The sequence below is a fragment of the Scyliorhinus torazame genome, chromosome 15 (assembly GCF_047496885.1).
Source record: "Scyliorhinus torazame isolate Kashiwa2021f chromosome 15, sScyTor2.1, whole genome shotgun sequence".
NCBI classification, from domain to species: Eukaryota; Metazoa; Chordata; class Chondrichthyes; order Carcharhiniformes; family Scyliorhinidae; genus Scyliorhinus; species Scyliorhinus torazame.
Window position 1 is genome coordinate 23,618,078 of NC_092721.1, and position 15,978 is coordinate 23,634,055.

Below are 15,978 nucleotides of genomic sequence, written 5' to 3' on the forward strand. Positions count from 1 at the left end.
GTCTGAGATCCTGGATGCTCCATGACCACAGAAGGTGACCCAGTTAAGGTCGCTTCTAGGATTATTAAATTACCGTGGAATTTGTATAGCACTCAGCAACAACGCTGAAGCCATTACATACATTGCTTTGTAACAAACAAGCTTGGCTCTGGACGAAAGATTGTGAAGGTGCTTACCAAAATGTAAAAAAAAAATGCAAGAATAAAGAGTTATTGGACCATTATAACCCAAAACTGAAGCTGCATGTGACGCATCACCCTATGGGGTTGGTGTAGTTGTCTTGCGTGTAATGCCTTCAGGTGAAGAGCAACCTGTAGCATTTGCTTCCGGGACAGTGACTAGCACGGAGTCCAACCATGCTCAAATTGAGACAGTCGCTCTCAGCATTACTTTTGGTATTCGAAGGTTCCATCATTTATTTGGCTGTCAATTTACACTATTGACTGACCATCGTCCCTGAACAATTTTTGGGTTGCATTAGGAGATCTTGTTTCTTGCTTGCTGCTAGTAGATTACAACGTTGGCACATGATTATGTCATCAAATAGCGTAGGTCTGAACAGCATGTGGACGCTTTGTCCAGACTGCTGTCACAAGATCAACAAGACCAAAAAGCACAAATCTGATCAACGCTTAGTGACATGTTCCAGTGACATATCTGTCTCATGTGGAAAATGTTCCATCTGCTGTAATCTTCTCGGGTGTGAAAATGAACCTGGACAGATCCGGTGATGGACATGATTCAAAAAGGCACTCCAGCACAAGAGCACAGAAAGAATCCAGACCTTAAACCCCATCTTACCAGGTATCTTGAGTTGACAATACAAAATGGAGTATTGTCGGGGGGGGGGGGGTATTAGAGCAATCATTCATTCCACCGTGTGTACGATGTAGAATCCCAGAACAGCTGCAAGAAGGCCATAGTTAGAATGAAGGAGTTGGCGAGAAGTTACTTCTGGTGGACCGGGTTGGATGCCCAAATAGAAAGGTGGAGCTATGTGAATCCTGCGCAGTATTGAGTAATGTACCTCCACTACAACCTTGGCATCGATGGGAATGGCCCACCAGGCCATGGCGAAGAATCCATGTCAATTATGTACAGGTCCACTGGTCATTGAAAGGGGCAACACAGGTGGAGAAGGCAGTCAAGAAGGCATACGGCATGCCTGCCTTCATTGGCCGGGGCATTGAGTATAAGAATTGGCAAGTCATGTTGCAGCTGTATAGAGTCTTAGTTAGGCCACACTTGGAGTATAGTGTTCAATTCTGGTCGCCACACTACCAGAAGGATGTGGAGGCTTTAGAGAGGATGCAGGAGAGATTTACCAGAATGTTGCCTGGTATGGAGGGCATTAGCTATGAGGAGCGGTTGAATAAACTTGGTTTGTTCTCACTGGAACGAAGGAGGTTGAGGGGAGACCTGATAGAGGTATACAAAATTATGAGGGGCATAGACAGAGTGGATAGTCAGAGGCTTTTCCCCAGGGTAGAGGGGTCAATTACTAGGGGGCATAGGTTTAAGGTGAGAGGGGCAAGGTTTAGAGTAGATGTACGAGGTAAGTTTTTTTACGCAGAGGGTAGTGGGTGCCTGGAACTCGCTACCGGAGGAGGTGGTGGAAGCAGGGACGATAGTGACATTTAAGGGGCATCTTGACAAATACATGAATAGGATGGGAATAGAGGGATACGGACCCAGGAAGTGTAGAAGATTGTAGTTTAGTCGGGCAGCATGGTCGGCACGGGCTTGGAGGGCCGAGGGCCTGTTCCTGTGCTGTACATTTCTTTGTTCTTTGTTCTTATTATGCAGGACCAGTCGAAGGACACGCTGTTTTGGTCATGGTTGATGCGCAAAGTGGCCGGCGGTTCCCATCATGAAATCGACAACTGCGAAACAGAGCATAGAAAGGCTTGACGAGGTCTTTGAAAGATTTGAGTGAACTGAACAACTCATGAGCGATAATGGTATGCAGTTCACACTTGTTGAATTAGAGGATGACATGATGGGGTGTGGCATCCACCATATCAAATATGCCCCCTCCCAACGGCTTAGTTGAACATTTTGTACAATTGCTGAAGCATGCAGTGAAAGTTTTGAGGGATAAAGATTCTCTACCTAAACACGTTAATAGCTTTATGACATACAGCACTGCACATTCCACAACGCAAACCTCACTGGCTACACTGATGTTAAAAACGTAACGTCGTACACTGTTCGAACTTTTGACTCCCCCTTCAGCTTCAGTCAAGTTACAACAGACACAAGGGACTAGAAGGAAACAACATTCCAAAAACAAAGTCTTTGACAGTGGGAAATGTGTTCTTGTAAGAAGCCACACGACGGGCGAAAAATGGACTCCAGCAATTGTACTAGCCAAACCGGGTCCGAATTCATATCTTGTGCAAACTGACGAGCGAATTTGGCATCGCCACCCCGACCAATTATTGTCTGCATGTAGTGAGTGTACAGCTGTTTACACCACAGAGTTTAGACAGCGACATGCCAGGTTTGAGGACTACAACTGCCAAGATTATGGAACCTGTTATGAGTCATCCTCACAACTAGAGACAGTTCCAGAGTTGGTTTTGTCAGATGTAACACGGACCAGTGTACAGGAAAACAGTGCTAGTGCCCCTAGGAAAAGTTCTTAAATGTTGTGTTCTGCCAAAAAGAGACAGACCAACCCAAAAGACCGTCTTACTAATGTACATATATATCCATAACAGTGTAGGTTATGGCATAATGTGCTGGATCTGTGTTAAAGAGTTTGATTAAGTAGAACTGCCGGGGACACTAAAGGGGTAAAGTGGGGGGGGGTGTTATTTATCACAGTTACACCATTGGCTAGTGTAATGTCACGCGTTACACAATATCACTGGAGCATTTCATGGACTTTTGTGGAGTTCACCATTGTACCCTGTTGAGCAGCATCCTGTAAAGAAAGCCCTTGCACCATGTCAATGTGTACCACCTCTGATTCTTTCTCTTTGCGGCCACGTGAAAGGACATAATAAACAGAGGATAGTTCTACAAATTTATGTTGGAAGGGATCACAAGCTGCGCAGTCGGCTTTTACAAACACCCTCGGTGAGCGTCACTAAATGTCAGGTTGTGGAATAGCCCCCGATATTAGATAACAGACTTAATTTTATAACATCAAACCATCTGCTCTCTGTTTTTATAAGTTTCATAAGTTCTACGATAAGATGGTCAATTGTATACCCGTTGCAAAAGTTATACAGGGAATATGTAATTTCACTAACGACAAATGCAATGTTAGCATTCATGTCGTGAATACAAGAGCAGGGATATACTGCTGAGGCTGTATAAAGCTCTGGTTAGACTCCATTTGGAGTATTGAGAGCAGTTTTCGGCCCTTATCTAAGGAAGGATATGCTGGCCTTGGAAAGGGCCCAGAGGTTGACAAGAATGATCCCTGCTGTGTTTGTTTGGGTTTCGCCCCAACAACCCAAATATGTGTAGGGTAGGTGGATTGGCAATGCTAAATTGCCCCATAATTGGAAAAAATAGATTGGGTACTCTAAATTTATTTTAAAAAATGAATGATCCCTGGAATGAAGAGCTCGTCATTGGAGGAGCGGTTGAGGATGCTGGGTCTGTACTTAATGGGAGTTTCGATGGACGGGAGGGGGGGGGGGGGATCTTATTGAAACTTACCGGATACTGAGAGGCCTAGTTAATGTGGAGAGAATGTTTCCACTAGTCAGAAAAAATAAAATAAGAGAGTCACAGTCTGGGACTGAAGGGACAGTCCTTTAAAACAGAGATGAGGAGGAATTTCTTCAGCCAGAGGGTGGTGAATCTGTGGAACTCTGCTGCAGGAGGATGTGGAGGCCAAAACAGTGTATCTTTAAGACAGAAGTAGATAGATTCTTGATTAATATGGGATCAGGGATTATGGGGAGAAGACAGGAGAATGGGGATGAGAAACATATCAGCCATGATTGAATGGTGCGGCAGATTCAATGGGCCAAATGGCCTCATCCTGCTCCTTTGTCTTATATGAAAAGAAATTACAAAAGGTAGCACACAGCAGAATTTAAATGTGACATTTTTGGATGATTTTCAAAGTAGAACCACAAGTTTACTTAAGTGCTGCTACAACATTATATCAGATATATTCATGATAAGTTAGCATCCCAAAAAGAACTGCATCATTACAAGTGTGGCAAGGTTGGGTTAACACCAAATGGGACAGAGTTACTGTTTTGGCCGCAATCGATCATCCAGGCACAAATTGCCCTCAAAATTGCACTACTTTTATCGTCTGAATTTTGTTACTCAGAACCGGTTTGCACCGCAGCAATCTTTAAAAATCCATGAACCAGCACAATCAAGCAGCATTTTAGGATGCAATTGTCCATTTTCCTTTCTTGTGTTAAAAATATTCTGTTATATTCAAGAGTCGTAACCTGTTGGTAGTTATTATTAATGCAGCTGACAATGGATTTCTCACAAATAACCATTTTTAGCGAGCGTGTAGTCTATCACCTAAGGAGCATTCCGATTTCAAATAACCGATTGATTTTAATGAACAATATAGAACCATTTGCTAGTTCCACTGTCGTTGTCAAGTTTTCATGAATTATGCTACAATTCAAAAGCCTCAATGGGTGTCCATTGATGCACTTGCACCCAAAAATAATTTTAAGGGCCTTTAGGCACAATTAGCTGTGCTCATTAACTGCATCTGGGTGGATTGCCAGTTTACAGCACTTATTTTAAACTAGCACAAAAAGATTGCCGAAACTCTATTTGCATTGGGCATAATTTGCGTTTGAAATCTTCCACAGTGCTTTGGTTGATTTTAGTCACGCTGTGCTAAATAAAATCCCAAATAGAACCTAATAGAAACTCATGGCTAAAGTATTTCGTAGAATAACAATCTGCAACATGTTGGGTCAAGTGCATTGGTCTTGTAAACCAGCGGTCACAACTTCAATTCTCGCTGGAGTCTGAATAAGATATACCCCTGCTGTTATTAGGCTATGCAAATAGCTGTTGATATCTTGATTCGGATGGTTGTTGGCTTCACGTCCCACTTCAGAACTTGAGTACAAAAATGTAGGCTGCCACTCTAATACAGTAGAGGCGGCATTGTCTTTGAGTGAGTGAGTGAGGGAGGGAGATAGTGATGAGCAGAGCTGCCTTCCAAGCAGTTGACCAGAGTTCGATACCCGGTCATTGCAGTTTGAGATTTCTCTTGCACCCAACGATTGACCTTTCAGTCTTTCTACTCATGGCCATTTCTCCACAAATCACTAAATGCACTTAAGGCTTGAGAAAGCTTCATAAACCACGAGATATTCTGCCATCCCAAGATATTGCTGAATGAAATAACTGTAGGCTTTTAGTGTTTTCTGTGGATAAATCCCATTATTTGGCAAGCTATGACGTTTTGGATTTATATCACAATGCAGAATTAGAGATTTTAAATATTACACATCAATAAAACATACTCTGAACATTAGGTTACACAATAAATGACATCACAATTGAGACTGGCATAACGTTGGGCATATAGATTCACATCAATGTCAACCAAAACATTAATCCATACACCAATCAAACACACTCGGAATATACAATTTTCTTGCCCAATTAGAACAGAATAGACAAGAAGCTGAGGCATTTGTTTGATATTCCATCCTGAGCATTGACTGTAGTTCACCTGTGGGCATAGATGTGTGTTGAAATAGATTCACATCGCTGTCAACCAAAACATTAATCCATACACCAGTCAAACACACTCGGAATATACAATTAGAGCAGAGTAAACAAGGAGCTGAGGCATATGTTTGACATTCCATCCTGAGCATCTAGTTCACCTGTAATTGTTTCTTGATCCTTTTCAGTCCAACATGGGAGATCAATTTTAAATCAGGAGACTTCTAAATGTGCGCTTAACATTCGGTGTGCTATGAAACAACTCACTGACTGGAGGGGGCTGAAGCAATGTAACCACTGCAGCTGCATCATAGCTTCCCTGAAACAAGTCAATGAACATAGAGTATTTGACATTCTTCACTGAGCAGGACACAACATGAGGAAGCAGTGCATTATTTAAGTGATTCCATGTATGAGCAAAATGTTTGCCAACTATTCCTCACTGCAGAGAGCAGTTCCCCATCAAACAAGTAGCTTTCAAATGTTGCACACTCAAAGTTTAGGCACAATTATTGTCCAGTTACTTGCAACATAAATTCAAGAAACTCTTCAGTTATATCTTGCTTAAGTGCAAGCCCATAACTTAATCTGGAGCACAATTCCAATTCCAGGTTCAGGATCAACTTTCTCAATTGAGTGATTCTTCAGTTACAAGCCGGTCCTTCGTTTTGGTTGCAGGCCTGTTCCTCTATCTATTGTCTTAATGTCATCATTGGTCGCAACTAAGGGTTTTGTAAATACGAAGCCAATGAACAGGACAGTTCCTTCATTTCATTTCATGTTTGCAAGGAACTTGCAAATGGCCCAACATCTCAAATGCATTGAAAATAGTGACCAACAATGGTTGGAAAATAATGGAACCAATAATCCACTAAATAAGAAGATTGGAATTTACACATGTCACTAATACAGCAAATGTCAGCACTTACATTTTGTATCAGTTTGCCAAGATGCACTGACTCCCGCAAAGTATTAAGACTTCCTTCCTGCCCAAAAATAACACACGGCTGATTTGCTTGAAGGAAAATCTACTTTTGTCATTGTAGTGTGCACAAAGATAACGAAGGAACATTGAGATGCACTGTTTAGTACTTTAATAAACATGTTTCGTCTACGCAAAAGTCCTACTTATATATGGTAAGTTTACAGCATACATGGCAATTCCAACCACTGCAATTTTAAAAAAACCTTAAAACTTGTATGACAAATAGACGAAGCCCGATATTGTTCCTTAGCAGAGATGGATGTTGCTTTGAGACAACCGTGCAAAGATTGACTTTCTGATTTTACATTAGAAGTGAGAAATGATATTGCCCCAGAAACATAAAGGTAATTCTTAAAAGTTACCCGGGCCTGCTTTGCAGAAGTGAACACGTCATTAGCACAAAGCACTTTTCCGAATTAGTGATTCAACTCCTGTTTCTGGCTAAAACGCAAATGGTATTTTCCACAGGCTTCACGAGGCTTATATATACGCACATTATGTGACTGAATGATTTCCCATTCACACAACATTTTTCACTGTATAAAAATGTACAGCGGTTTTATTGACATATACATTCCATATGTTTACAGCTGCAAGATAGGAGGCACACCCAGTATTGCACTTCATTAAAATTTCAGGCTCAAACATAACCCTTAGAAGTTTAAATGAAAATTGCAGTGTAACGTAGCAACTTTGTAATACACCTAACACTGATACCATATATACATTATGATATTCATAGACAACAAGCCCTAACACATCCTCAACAGTCTATCAAATGAACAAGAATATACTCTCAACCCGTGACGTGGTTACAATTTCCAAGAATACTGTACAGGGTTACCCAAAAGTCGTACTCTGTGTACTTGTAGCAATTCTTCAATTGTGTAATTTGGAAGCTGTCCTTGTCCATACATCTCAATTCGCTTTTAGAAAAAGCATCTTCTGTCAAGGTACCGTGTCGGTGTGTGATGCCTTACAGCCGAGGATTACAGCGGCAGCATGCAAACACTTCACAAGTTTAAAGCCTTTTGAAAAAACTGGAGTCATTTACAGCATTAAGTATGTGCACAAAAATAAAAGTTATTTTCTGTGCACAGCGTGGTTCGTTCATTCAAATGATAGTGCTTCAATCCAATTTGCTGACTTCAGTTCAGCAACTGAAGAGATTAAAAGGCTGGAAAATCCGAAGGAGCTTCTCTGCTGCATGTTTAGAACGTATGAGCATTTCTGCAAACTCCGCAACCCAGAGCAAATTCCTCACCAGTGGTTGGGTGGACAACGTGAAGAGGACATTCTGCTCCCTCAAGCTGTTTCCCTTTAGGACCTAGAGAAGAATGGATGAAGTACAATTGAGAGTCAGATAGGTCACCATTTATGTAAAAATTGAAGGCTGAGGGTTAAAGCTATTTCAAATGCTCTTGGACTAGATAGATAATGCCACCTCACGGCTATCTTTTCAACTTCGCTTTTCATCACTATTTAATTTTTTCTTTTATTCATACTTATGGACATTGTTTCTCTGGCCTTTTTCATTGTGGATCTTCTTAAGCTGTAATGTCATTAGGTGCTTCATCATCCCTGCACTGAAATCAGGACCCCTGCATTATTTACATAAACTGCTTCTTTCCTGGTTTCAGACCTGCGATGTTAAGAAAGATCCCTTCCTTCCCTCCGACAATCTACAGGCTTCCAAAACCCAATCTTAGACATCACTTAATCCAATCTTTTCTCCCACTCCTTCGCAAGCTTAATGTTGGCTCTTTACCAAAGTCTCCCACTAATTAAAATAAAAAAAAAATCAGAATTCTTAATTTTCAACACTTTCCATAATAAATGTGATCAAAGAGAAAACTGGATGGAGAAAATGCAGATCAGACAAATAACAGTGGCTTTTTACAGGAAGTATGAGACCTCTAAGCTTGGGTATTAAGAGATGTTATTCTGCAAAAAAGACAGGCACACATGCCAGAGGAAAATCCCTCTCAAATCCACTTCCAATTTCCCCCCCCTAGTTTGTCTCTGGCTTCACATTTCCAACAAAACCGTGCCCATTTGTCCTCCCTAAGTTGGGGAGTTGGCAGGGAGGGAACTGAAAATTGCTCGGTCAGGACACACCAATAATATATACCTTTCTTATGAAACAAAACAAGAGGGGAGAGAATCGGGCTTAAAAGTAGTTACTCAAATTGGTGTCGGTGTTCCACAAGGAGTGGTGTTGTGATCTGGAAATGGTACGAACAGCGAAGGAAGTCACATAAACCTTGGAAATCAAGAATCTAAATGAGGTTCAGTGACAGATCTGGGGCAGAGGTTAAGATACATCACTATTTTTAGTCATTAAAGTAGGTCAACAAGTCCATAAAAAAAAAAGCACTGGGGTTCATTTCTAGAAGGACAGAACTGAAAGATGTCATGTTAAACTTGTATGGAACCTTAGTTAGACACACTTCCAATACGGTGTACAGTTCTGGTCTCCATATTAAGAAAAGCTACTTTACTCAGAGAATTGTTAGAATGTGCAACTTGTTACCACAAGAATAGTTGTGGTGAATAGCATAAATGCAGTTAAGGAGAAGCCAGAAAAGCACAGAACGGTGAAAGGAATAGAGATATAAATTAATGGAATTATATGCAAAAGGACAAGGGGAAACTTGTGTCGAGGGAAAGCATATGGACACAGTGTGACAAATGGCCTGTTTTCTGTGCTGTAAATATTTTGTATGACATATGGGACACAGAAGCCCAAAATCAGAGTAATTATTTTCTGCAAAAAAACCCCAAAGGGTTTAAAATACCTTGCATCATCTTTGAGCAAATTATGTTGTGGAGTAAGCAGTTATTCTGAACAGAGGAGAACAAATAAATACCTGCAGGACAGTGGGGGAGTTCTTCTTTAGGAATACTCGTCATTCTCTGGAAGTCATCATGGCAAGCATTACAGAAGTGTGTTGTTCCAAAGCAAAAGAACACAGCCACGGAGCAGCAATATCGACACTTATACTCCAGGAAGTCTGTACCATGTTTGGGACACATCTGTTGAGATATATGGATATATCACTTTATGGTACCACTAACAAATTGCATAATTACAAGATTGAAAATTGTAACTTCAATTTATTGATTTGTTTGGTACTGGCCACGGGATATGTATTGCTGCTTTTGAAAATGAAAGATCTGGCGTCTCCCTGGCTTTATAGGGGGAAGCTAGGTGGTCTGTTTCTAGATCTCTGCCAATGGCACTCTTAATCCAACCTCTTAGCTTCAAGTAGTGCCTATCCTGAGCTCATCACGCACAGCATTATGGTTCAGGGGAGATTGTACCATTTCAAGGTTTCTCTTCCCCACTAACCACCCACCACCCCAGGGTTGGTTTAGCACAGGGCTAAATAGCTGGCTTTTAAAACAGACCAAGGCAGGCCAGCAGCACGGGTTCAATCCCCGTACCAGCCTCCCCGTACAGGCGCCGGAATGTGGCGACTAGGGGCTTTTCACAGTAACTTCATTTGAAGCCTACTTGTGACAATAAGTGATTTTCATTTCATTTCATCACATGCAGACCATAAATCGAGTAGAATTTTGTTCATCTTTAATAAAACACATTAAGCGATGGCTTACGATGTATTCCTTCCAATTATTATCTAATAAGTTAACTTTCAAACAAAATAAACCACCTAGATAAAAGCAAAAATAGAAAATACTGGACACTCGCAGCAGGTCTGCCAGCATCTGTGGCGAGAGAAGGGAGCTCACGAATCGTGTCTGGGTGACTCTTTGTCAAAGCTGGAGAGAACTGGAAATAGAGTCAAATTTATACTGTTTGTGGGGGCGTGGAGAGGTGGGGTGGATAGGGGGCCAGCGATAGGTAGAGATTGAAAATAAACAACGTAAATGATATCACCATCACAAAATCTCCAACGTGAGTAAACAAAGAATACCTGTGCTCGAGAGACATCTGAGCAAGCTCCACAGATCAATTCCCGTGGGTCATAGTCGTCACCCTGCCCTGCTTCAGCATCACATCGTGCTTCACCACCAAAATAAGCCTACATGAGGGAGACAAATTATTTTTGCAGCTAGTCCCTTTAATGTATGAAAAAAATTAGAAGCCTGTCAAGTCCAGCATACAATTAAGTCTAGAGGTACTGTCGCTAAGTGGACATCTGGTTTTGCAAGTGAAAAGCCTGCAATTGACTTATTCCATTTCTCAAAGGCACAGAATGCATGCTCATCCTCTCCGAACAAAATCCTAAAAGCATTATGATTGCTTTAAGGTGATTGCGCAACTTTGGCTCAAGAATGTCACAAAACCACAGGCTTTGTAAAATATTGTACGGCAGATGTGACCAAATTTGTTTAAATTGCACTAAATATTTCGGTTATCGGATTAGCTCCATTATAATGCTCTTGCTTAAAATGTTGACATGGCCAAATGTGAAGCTGGGGAATCACCCCTCCCTCACAACTTTCAAAGAGCCACTACAGAACTCTCTCCAGACCATAGAAAATTAAACTACAATGAATTCCAGTAAAACCAACTAATGATAAGTGAGAAAGAAAATTATTCTGGTGTTGAGATTAGCTGTTGCCACCATGTGCCAGCTCCAAGTATGTTTAAAAAAACCCAAAGCAATCTGCAATGGGGTTAAGATCCTAAATTACTACTGTCAAAAGTATTTAACATTATCACACACAAAGTGACACGTTCCTTATTTATTTATTTATTAATTTTCCAATTAAGGGGCAATTTAGCATGGCCAATCCATCTACCCAGCACATCTTTGGGTTGTAGGGGTGAGACCCACGCAGACATGGGGAGAATGTGCAAACTCCACCCAGACAGTGACCCGGGGCTGGGATCGAACCCGGGTCCTCAGCGCCGTAGGCAGCTGTGCTAACCACTGGGCCTCCGTGCCACCTTGTCACACGTTCCTTTATGGGTTTATCTTTGTTACTTTACAATACAAGCTTAAAGCTTGCTGGTTTCTCGGTGTTCATCGAATGTGGGCTTTCTCACCATCCCACGGAAGTTCCTCCTACAGCTCCCAGTATGTCAATATAAGATCATGCATAGTTAATAACACTCAGAGAAAGTCAAGGCAGAACCATTTCCTGAAAAAGGAAATATCAGGCAGACTCTTCATTCCGACTAAAAATGTAAAACACAGGCCTCAAAATTCATCAGCCAAACATGGCTTCTTCAAATGCGGGCCTACCTTTTTACATTTGTAGCAAACGTAGTAAGCATATCTGTTCATTGCAAATCCAGCAGGATCATTGTAAAAGCGAACACCGGGAGTAGTGATGGCATCACTTTTGTGTAAGCCTTCATATTCGAGCCTCATTAGAGCCTTCTTCCTGACGTCTTCGTAGAGGTCTTTGATAGGGTCAAGTAAATCTTTTAATACTAGATGATTTATTTTGTTCTGGAATTACATAAAAATGTGAAGTTTTTCTCAAATTCGTCACTTGTTGAGATAAGTGCCACAAAGGCTAATCCAGGGTGTAACGAAAATCAGCCCGAAGGATTCTCACCTTACATATTGGACAGGCCATAAATCCGAAAGTTATTCTTGGGCCAAGCCACTGATTTTCAAGAACTCGTCTACAACAATGTAGGTGGAAAACATGACTACATTCCAACTAAAGAGAGCAAAACACATGAATCAATCATTTGTTGGGGCCGAAGGATCTCAGAGCTACAAAATGTACCACAAATTTCTTCTAGTAAAATCGTATAAAATGATAGTAATCGTGTAGAGATCGGTAAATGGTACCAGTACATTGAAACCTTACGTTCTTGGGCTTGTACACTCTTAATGGTCAGGTAAAAGTGTTGGATTAGGCTCTAGGGTTTGACACAGCAGCAGAGACAGACGTGAGTCAGTACTTTTGGAAATAACTACTTCGCTGAGAGAAGATGCAGACTTCAATCTGTTCCAATTATAAACTGTTTTGGTGGTTGAAATCTTGCATTTATGTAGCATTTTAACACAGTTAAATCTTCCTAAGGCACATGTCACAGAAGCATTCTCAGTAAAAATCTGACACCAAGCCACATGTGATGATATTTGGAGAGGTGACCAAAAGCTTGGTCAATGGTGCAAGGTTCAAGGAGCATCCAGAAGAAGGAACAATGGGAAGGCAGAAGGTTAAGTATGGGAAGCCAGAGTTTAGTGCATAGCTAAAGGAATAGAGTATAATGGTAAGGAAGTGTTGTTGCAAATGCACAAGGCATCGGTGAAACAGCACCTGGAGTATTGCGCAGTTTTGGTCCTCTTATTTGTGGAAAGATAGAACATACAGTACAGGAGGCCATTCAGCCCATCGTGTCTGCACCGACCCACTTAAACCCTCACTTCCACCCTATCCCCGTAACCAAATAACCCCTCCTAACCTTTTTTGGTCACTAAGGGCAATTTATCATGGCCAATCCACCTAACCTGCACGTCTTTGGGCTGTGGGAGGAAACCGGAGCACCCGGAGGAAACCCACGTAGACACGGGGAGAATGTGCAGACTCCGCACAGACAGTGACCCAGCAGGGAATCAAACCTGGTACCCTGGCGCTGTGAAGCCACAGTGCTAATCACTTGTGCTACGGTGCTGCCCCCTTTTCTTTTTCAAATTAAATGTAGTGGCATTGGAGGCAGTTCAGAGGAGGTTCACTAGATTGATTCCAGAAATGAGGGGTTTGTCTTGTGAAGAGAGTTTGAGCAGATTAGGCCTATACACTTGCGAATTTAGAAGAATGAGGGGAGATAAAATTGAGATATACAAGATAATAAAATATATGGATAAAGTAGACGTGGAGCAGATGCTTCCTCTTATGTGCATTCCAGAACGAGAGGTCATAGTCTGAGGATAAGGGGTTGCAAATTTAAAACAAGAGATGAGGAGAAACTACTTCTCCCAAAGGGTCGTGAATCTGGGGAATTCGCTACCCAGAGTGCGGTGGGTGTTGGGACAATGAGTAAATTTAAATTAGTAATGGGTTATGGAGAACAGGCAGGGTGGTGGAGTTGAGGCGATGATGAGATCAGCCATGATCGTACTGAATGGTGGATCAGGCTCGAGAGGATAAATTGTCTACTCCTGCTCCTTGTTCTTATGTTCCAAGAAATAACTATTTTGTCTAATTCCACGTTCCATGTCTTGGTCTGCAGATCTGTAGGTATCACCTCAAGCACAAATCTGGGTGTTCTTGATTAATAAGGGGATTAGGGGTTACGGGGAGAAGGCAGGAGAATGGGGATGAGGAACATTTCAGCCATGATCGAATGGCGGAGCAGAATAGATGGGCCGAAAGGCCTAATTCTGCTCCTAAATCTTGTGGTCCTATGGTGTGGAAGGCATGGCACCAATGTTGGACTGACGAAAATTGGAGAAGGGAAAAACGCCAGGATTGGAGGCATACAGATACCTTTGAGAGGAAGATACTTTTAAAATTCAAGATGTTGCCAGATTATGAGTTAGTAGGTTTAGAAGAGCATCGGATCGGATGAATGGGATGTGATGGGAGCTAGGATATGGGGGCAGCAGAGTTTTTGATAAGCTCAAGTATACTGCAAGAATTTTCCACTGCACGTTTTGAACAAGGGAATGCTAATTTGGCAAAATTATGAGTAGGCTGCTGCTATCTGTGCAAGAGCTCTTACATAAAACACTTTAACAAGGGTTTAAAAAAAAATCAATCTTCATGTGGCGAGAGTATCTAAACAAGCAAAATTTATTTTTAAATGCTTGGAAATTGTAAATGAGAGATTAATCTCCATAAATGATATGACCTACCTGGACTGCAGGAGCTGCTGAAAGTGCCTCAGTAAAACATATCATACACATATCATCTGCATCTTGCTTAAGACACGTTGTACTTTTGTCACAGCCATGTAGACAAGGTAAACAGTGCTCTTCGCCTTTAACCCCGCCGCAGGGATGGCCGCAGGAATGGGTTTTGCTGCAAGCAGTTTTAGAATACTCCTGGATTCAAAATGATTAAAAGAAACACTCATCACCATGAGAACAAACATTTCACAAAAAGAACCAGACATGAAACAAACTTAAAAATACATATGTGGCCAATTATTCAATGCGAGCAGTTTGGGTCATCTGTGGTCGACAACATTCTGCACAAGGCACTGTTTCGCTCACCTGGCAGTCTGTATCAGAGCATACGCTACCCACTGCCGACAGCTCTGTTCCATTTCTTGATCCACAGAAGCGGCATGCTTCAGAACTGCTCGACGTAGGTTTGCCTTAAATGAAGAAATTTGATTTAAAGAAAATCTTTGCCAACTGCTTCATGTTTCTGGCGAAGTAAGCAAGCCCTATTTTATTTTCTTCATTTACACTGATGGAAATTCACCATCCCCACTTGTATGTTTCCTGTGTATGAGGAACCTACATACTGTGGGTTTAACGGATGGCTTCGTTCACAAAAATACTCAGATTAAAACCCACAGAAATGATCAAAGTCACAAAAACATCACTACTGAGTTTACCAGTCAACTCGACTTGAATACTTACCATAGATCATGGCTGCCTAAACAATGCTGAGCTTTTTCCGCCACATGTTTTAGCTTTGCATGTAGGGGGAAAAAAAAAGAGCATAGGTACAGAGTGTGTTCTCTTCCATCATTCTTCCTTCAAAAGATGCAGTCTTCCTTGCTCTTCAGACACAGTGCAGTCTCCAGGATGAGCTTCTTTAAAGCTGCCTTGCACAATATTGTTTCTTATTAACGGCACTCTCCAATTGGATGCTCCCGCATGATTCCCAAGTTGAGCCGGAATGTGCCAGGTCATGGGTAAGTTGGGGAGCAGACAATCTTGGAAAAGGGTCTCACATTAATGTCACCCTGCATAACGTTGCGTTTTCCAGGAACCAAATCACCACATGAAATGAAGACGTCCTGTATTGGAAAGTCTGCCAGCTCACAGAGATACAGATATGCTTTCCCTTTAAATCTGAATACATGTGTACGATAGCTCCCCACTCTCATGTACATTTAGAAATACATGTCTAGTTCTTTCAAGAGGAGGAATATCCAAATTATAATGACTGCAATGGAGCAGACATAAAATGGATAGGTTGGAAGTTCTATGCTACACTTAGACATGAAATACACTGATGATCAGCAATCTAAGGTTCTTCCTCAATGGTCAACCCCCACAAACAAACTTAGAAAAGCAGCTTGATGAAACTGGACGAAAGCTGAATGATCCAATTTCTTCATGTCTCAAAAGAACAAAAGGCAAACTTGCAATTGTAACAAAACTGAAAATAAGCCATTCCTTTTCTTTTCAAAAAAT

The 15,978-nt window shown here is 41.5% G+C and overlaps 1 protein-coding gene across 19 annotated transcripts in view; it reads right to left on the bottom strand.

Moving 5' to 3' along the window:
* Positions 1–6,764: 6,764 nt before the first annotated feature.
* Positions 6,765–15,978, bottom strand: part of mycbp2 (MYC binding protein 2) — a 224,287-nt gene continuing 215,073 nt past the window's right edge. For all 19 annotated transcript variants that reach the window (XM_072476174.1, XM_072476181.1, XM_072476189.1 and 16 more), the window contains 7 exons: positions 14,821–14,924; positions 14,461–14,649; positions 12,206–12,313; positions 11,887–12,096; positions 10,609–10,716; positions 9,541–9,706; positions 6,765–7,997 (listed from right to left, as the gene is read on the bottom strand). In XM_072476174.1, the coding sequence (XP_072332275.1) occupies positions 7,882–7,997; positions 9,541–9,706; positions 10,609–10,716; positions 11,887–12,096; positions 12,206–12,313; positions 14,461–14,649; positions 14,821–14,924 (1,001 nt within the window). In that variant the 3' untranslated portion in view covers positions 6,765–7,881. The remainder of the gene's footprint in view (positions 7,998–9,540; positions 9,707–10,608; positions 10,717–11,886; positions 12,097–12,205; positions 12,314–14,460; positions 14,650–14,820; positions 14,925–15,978) is intronic.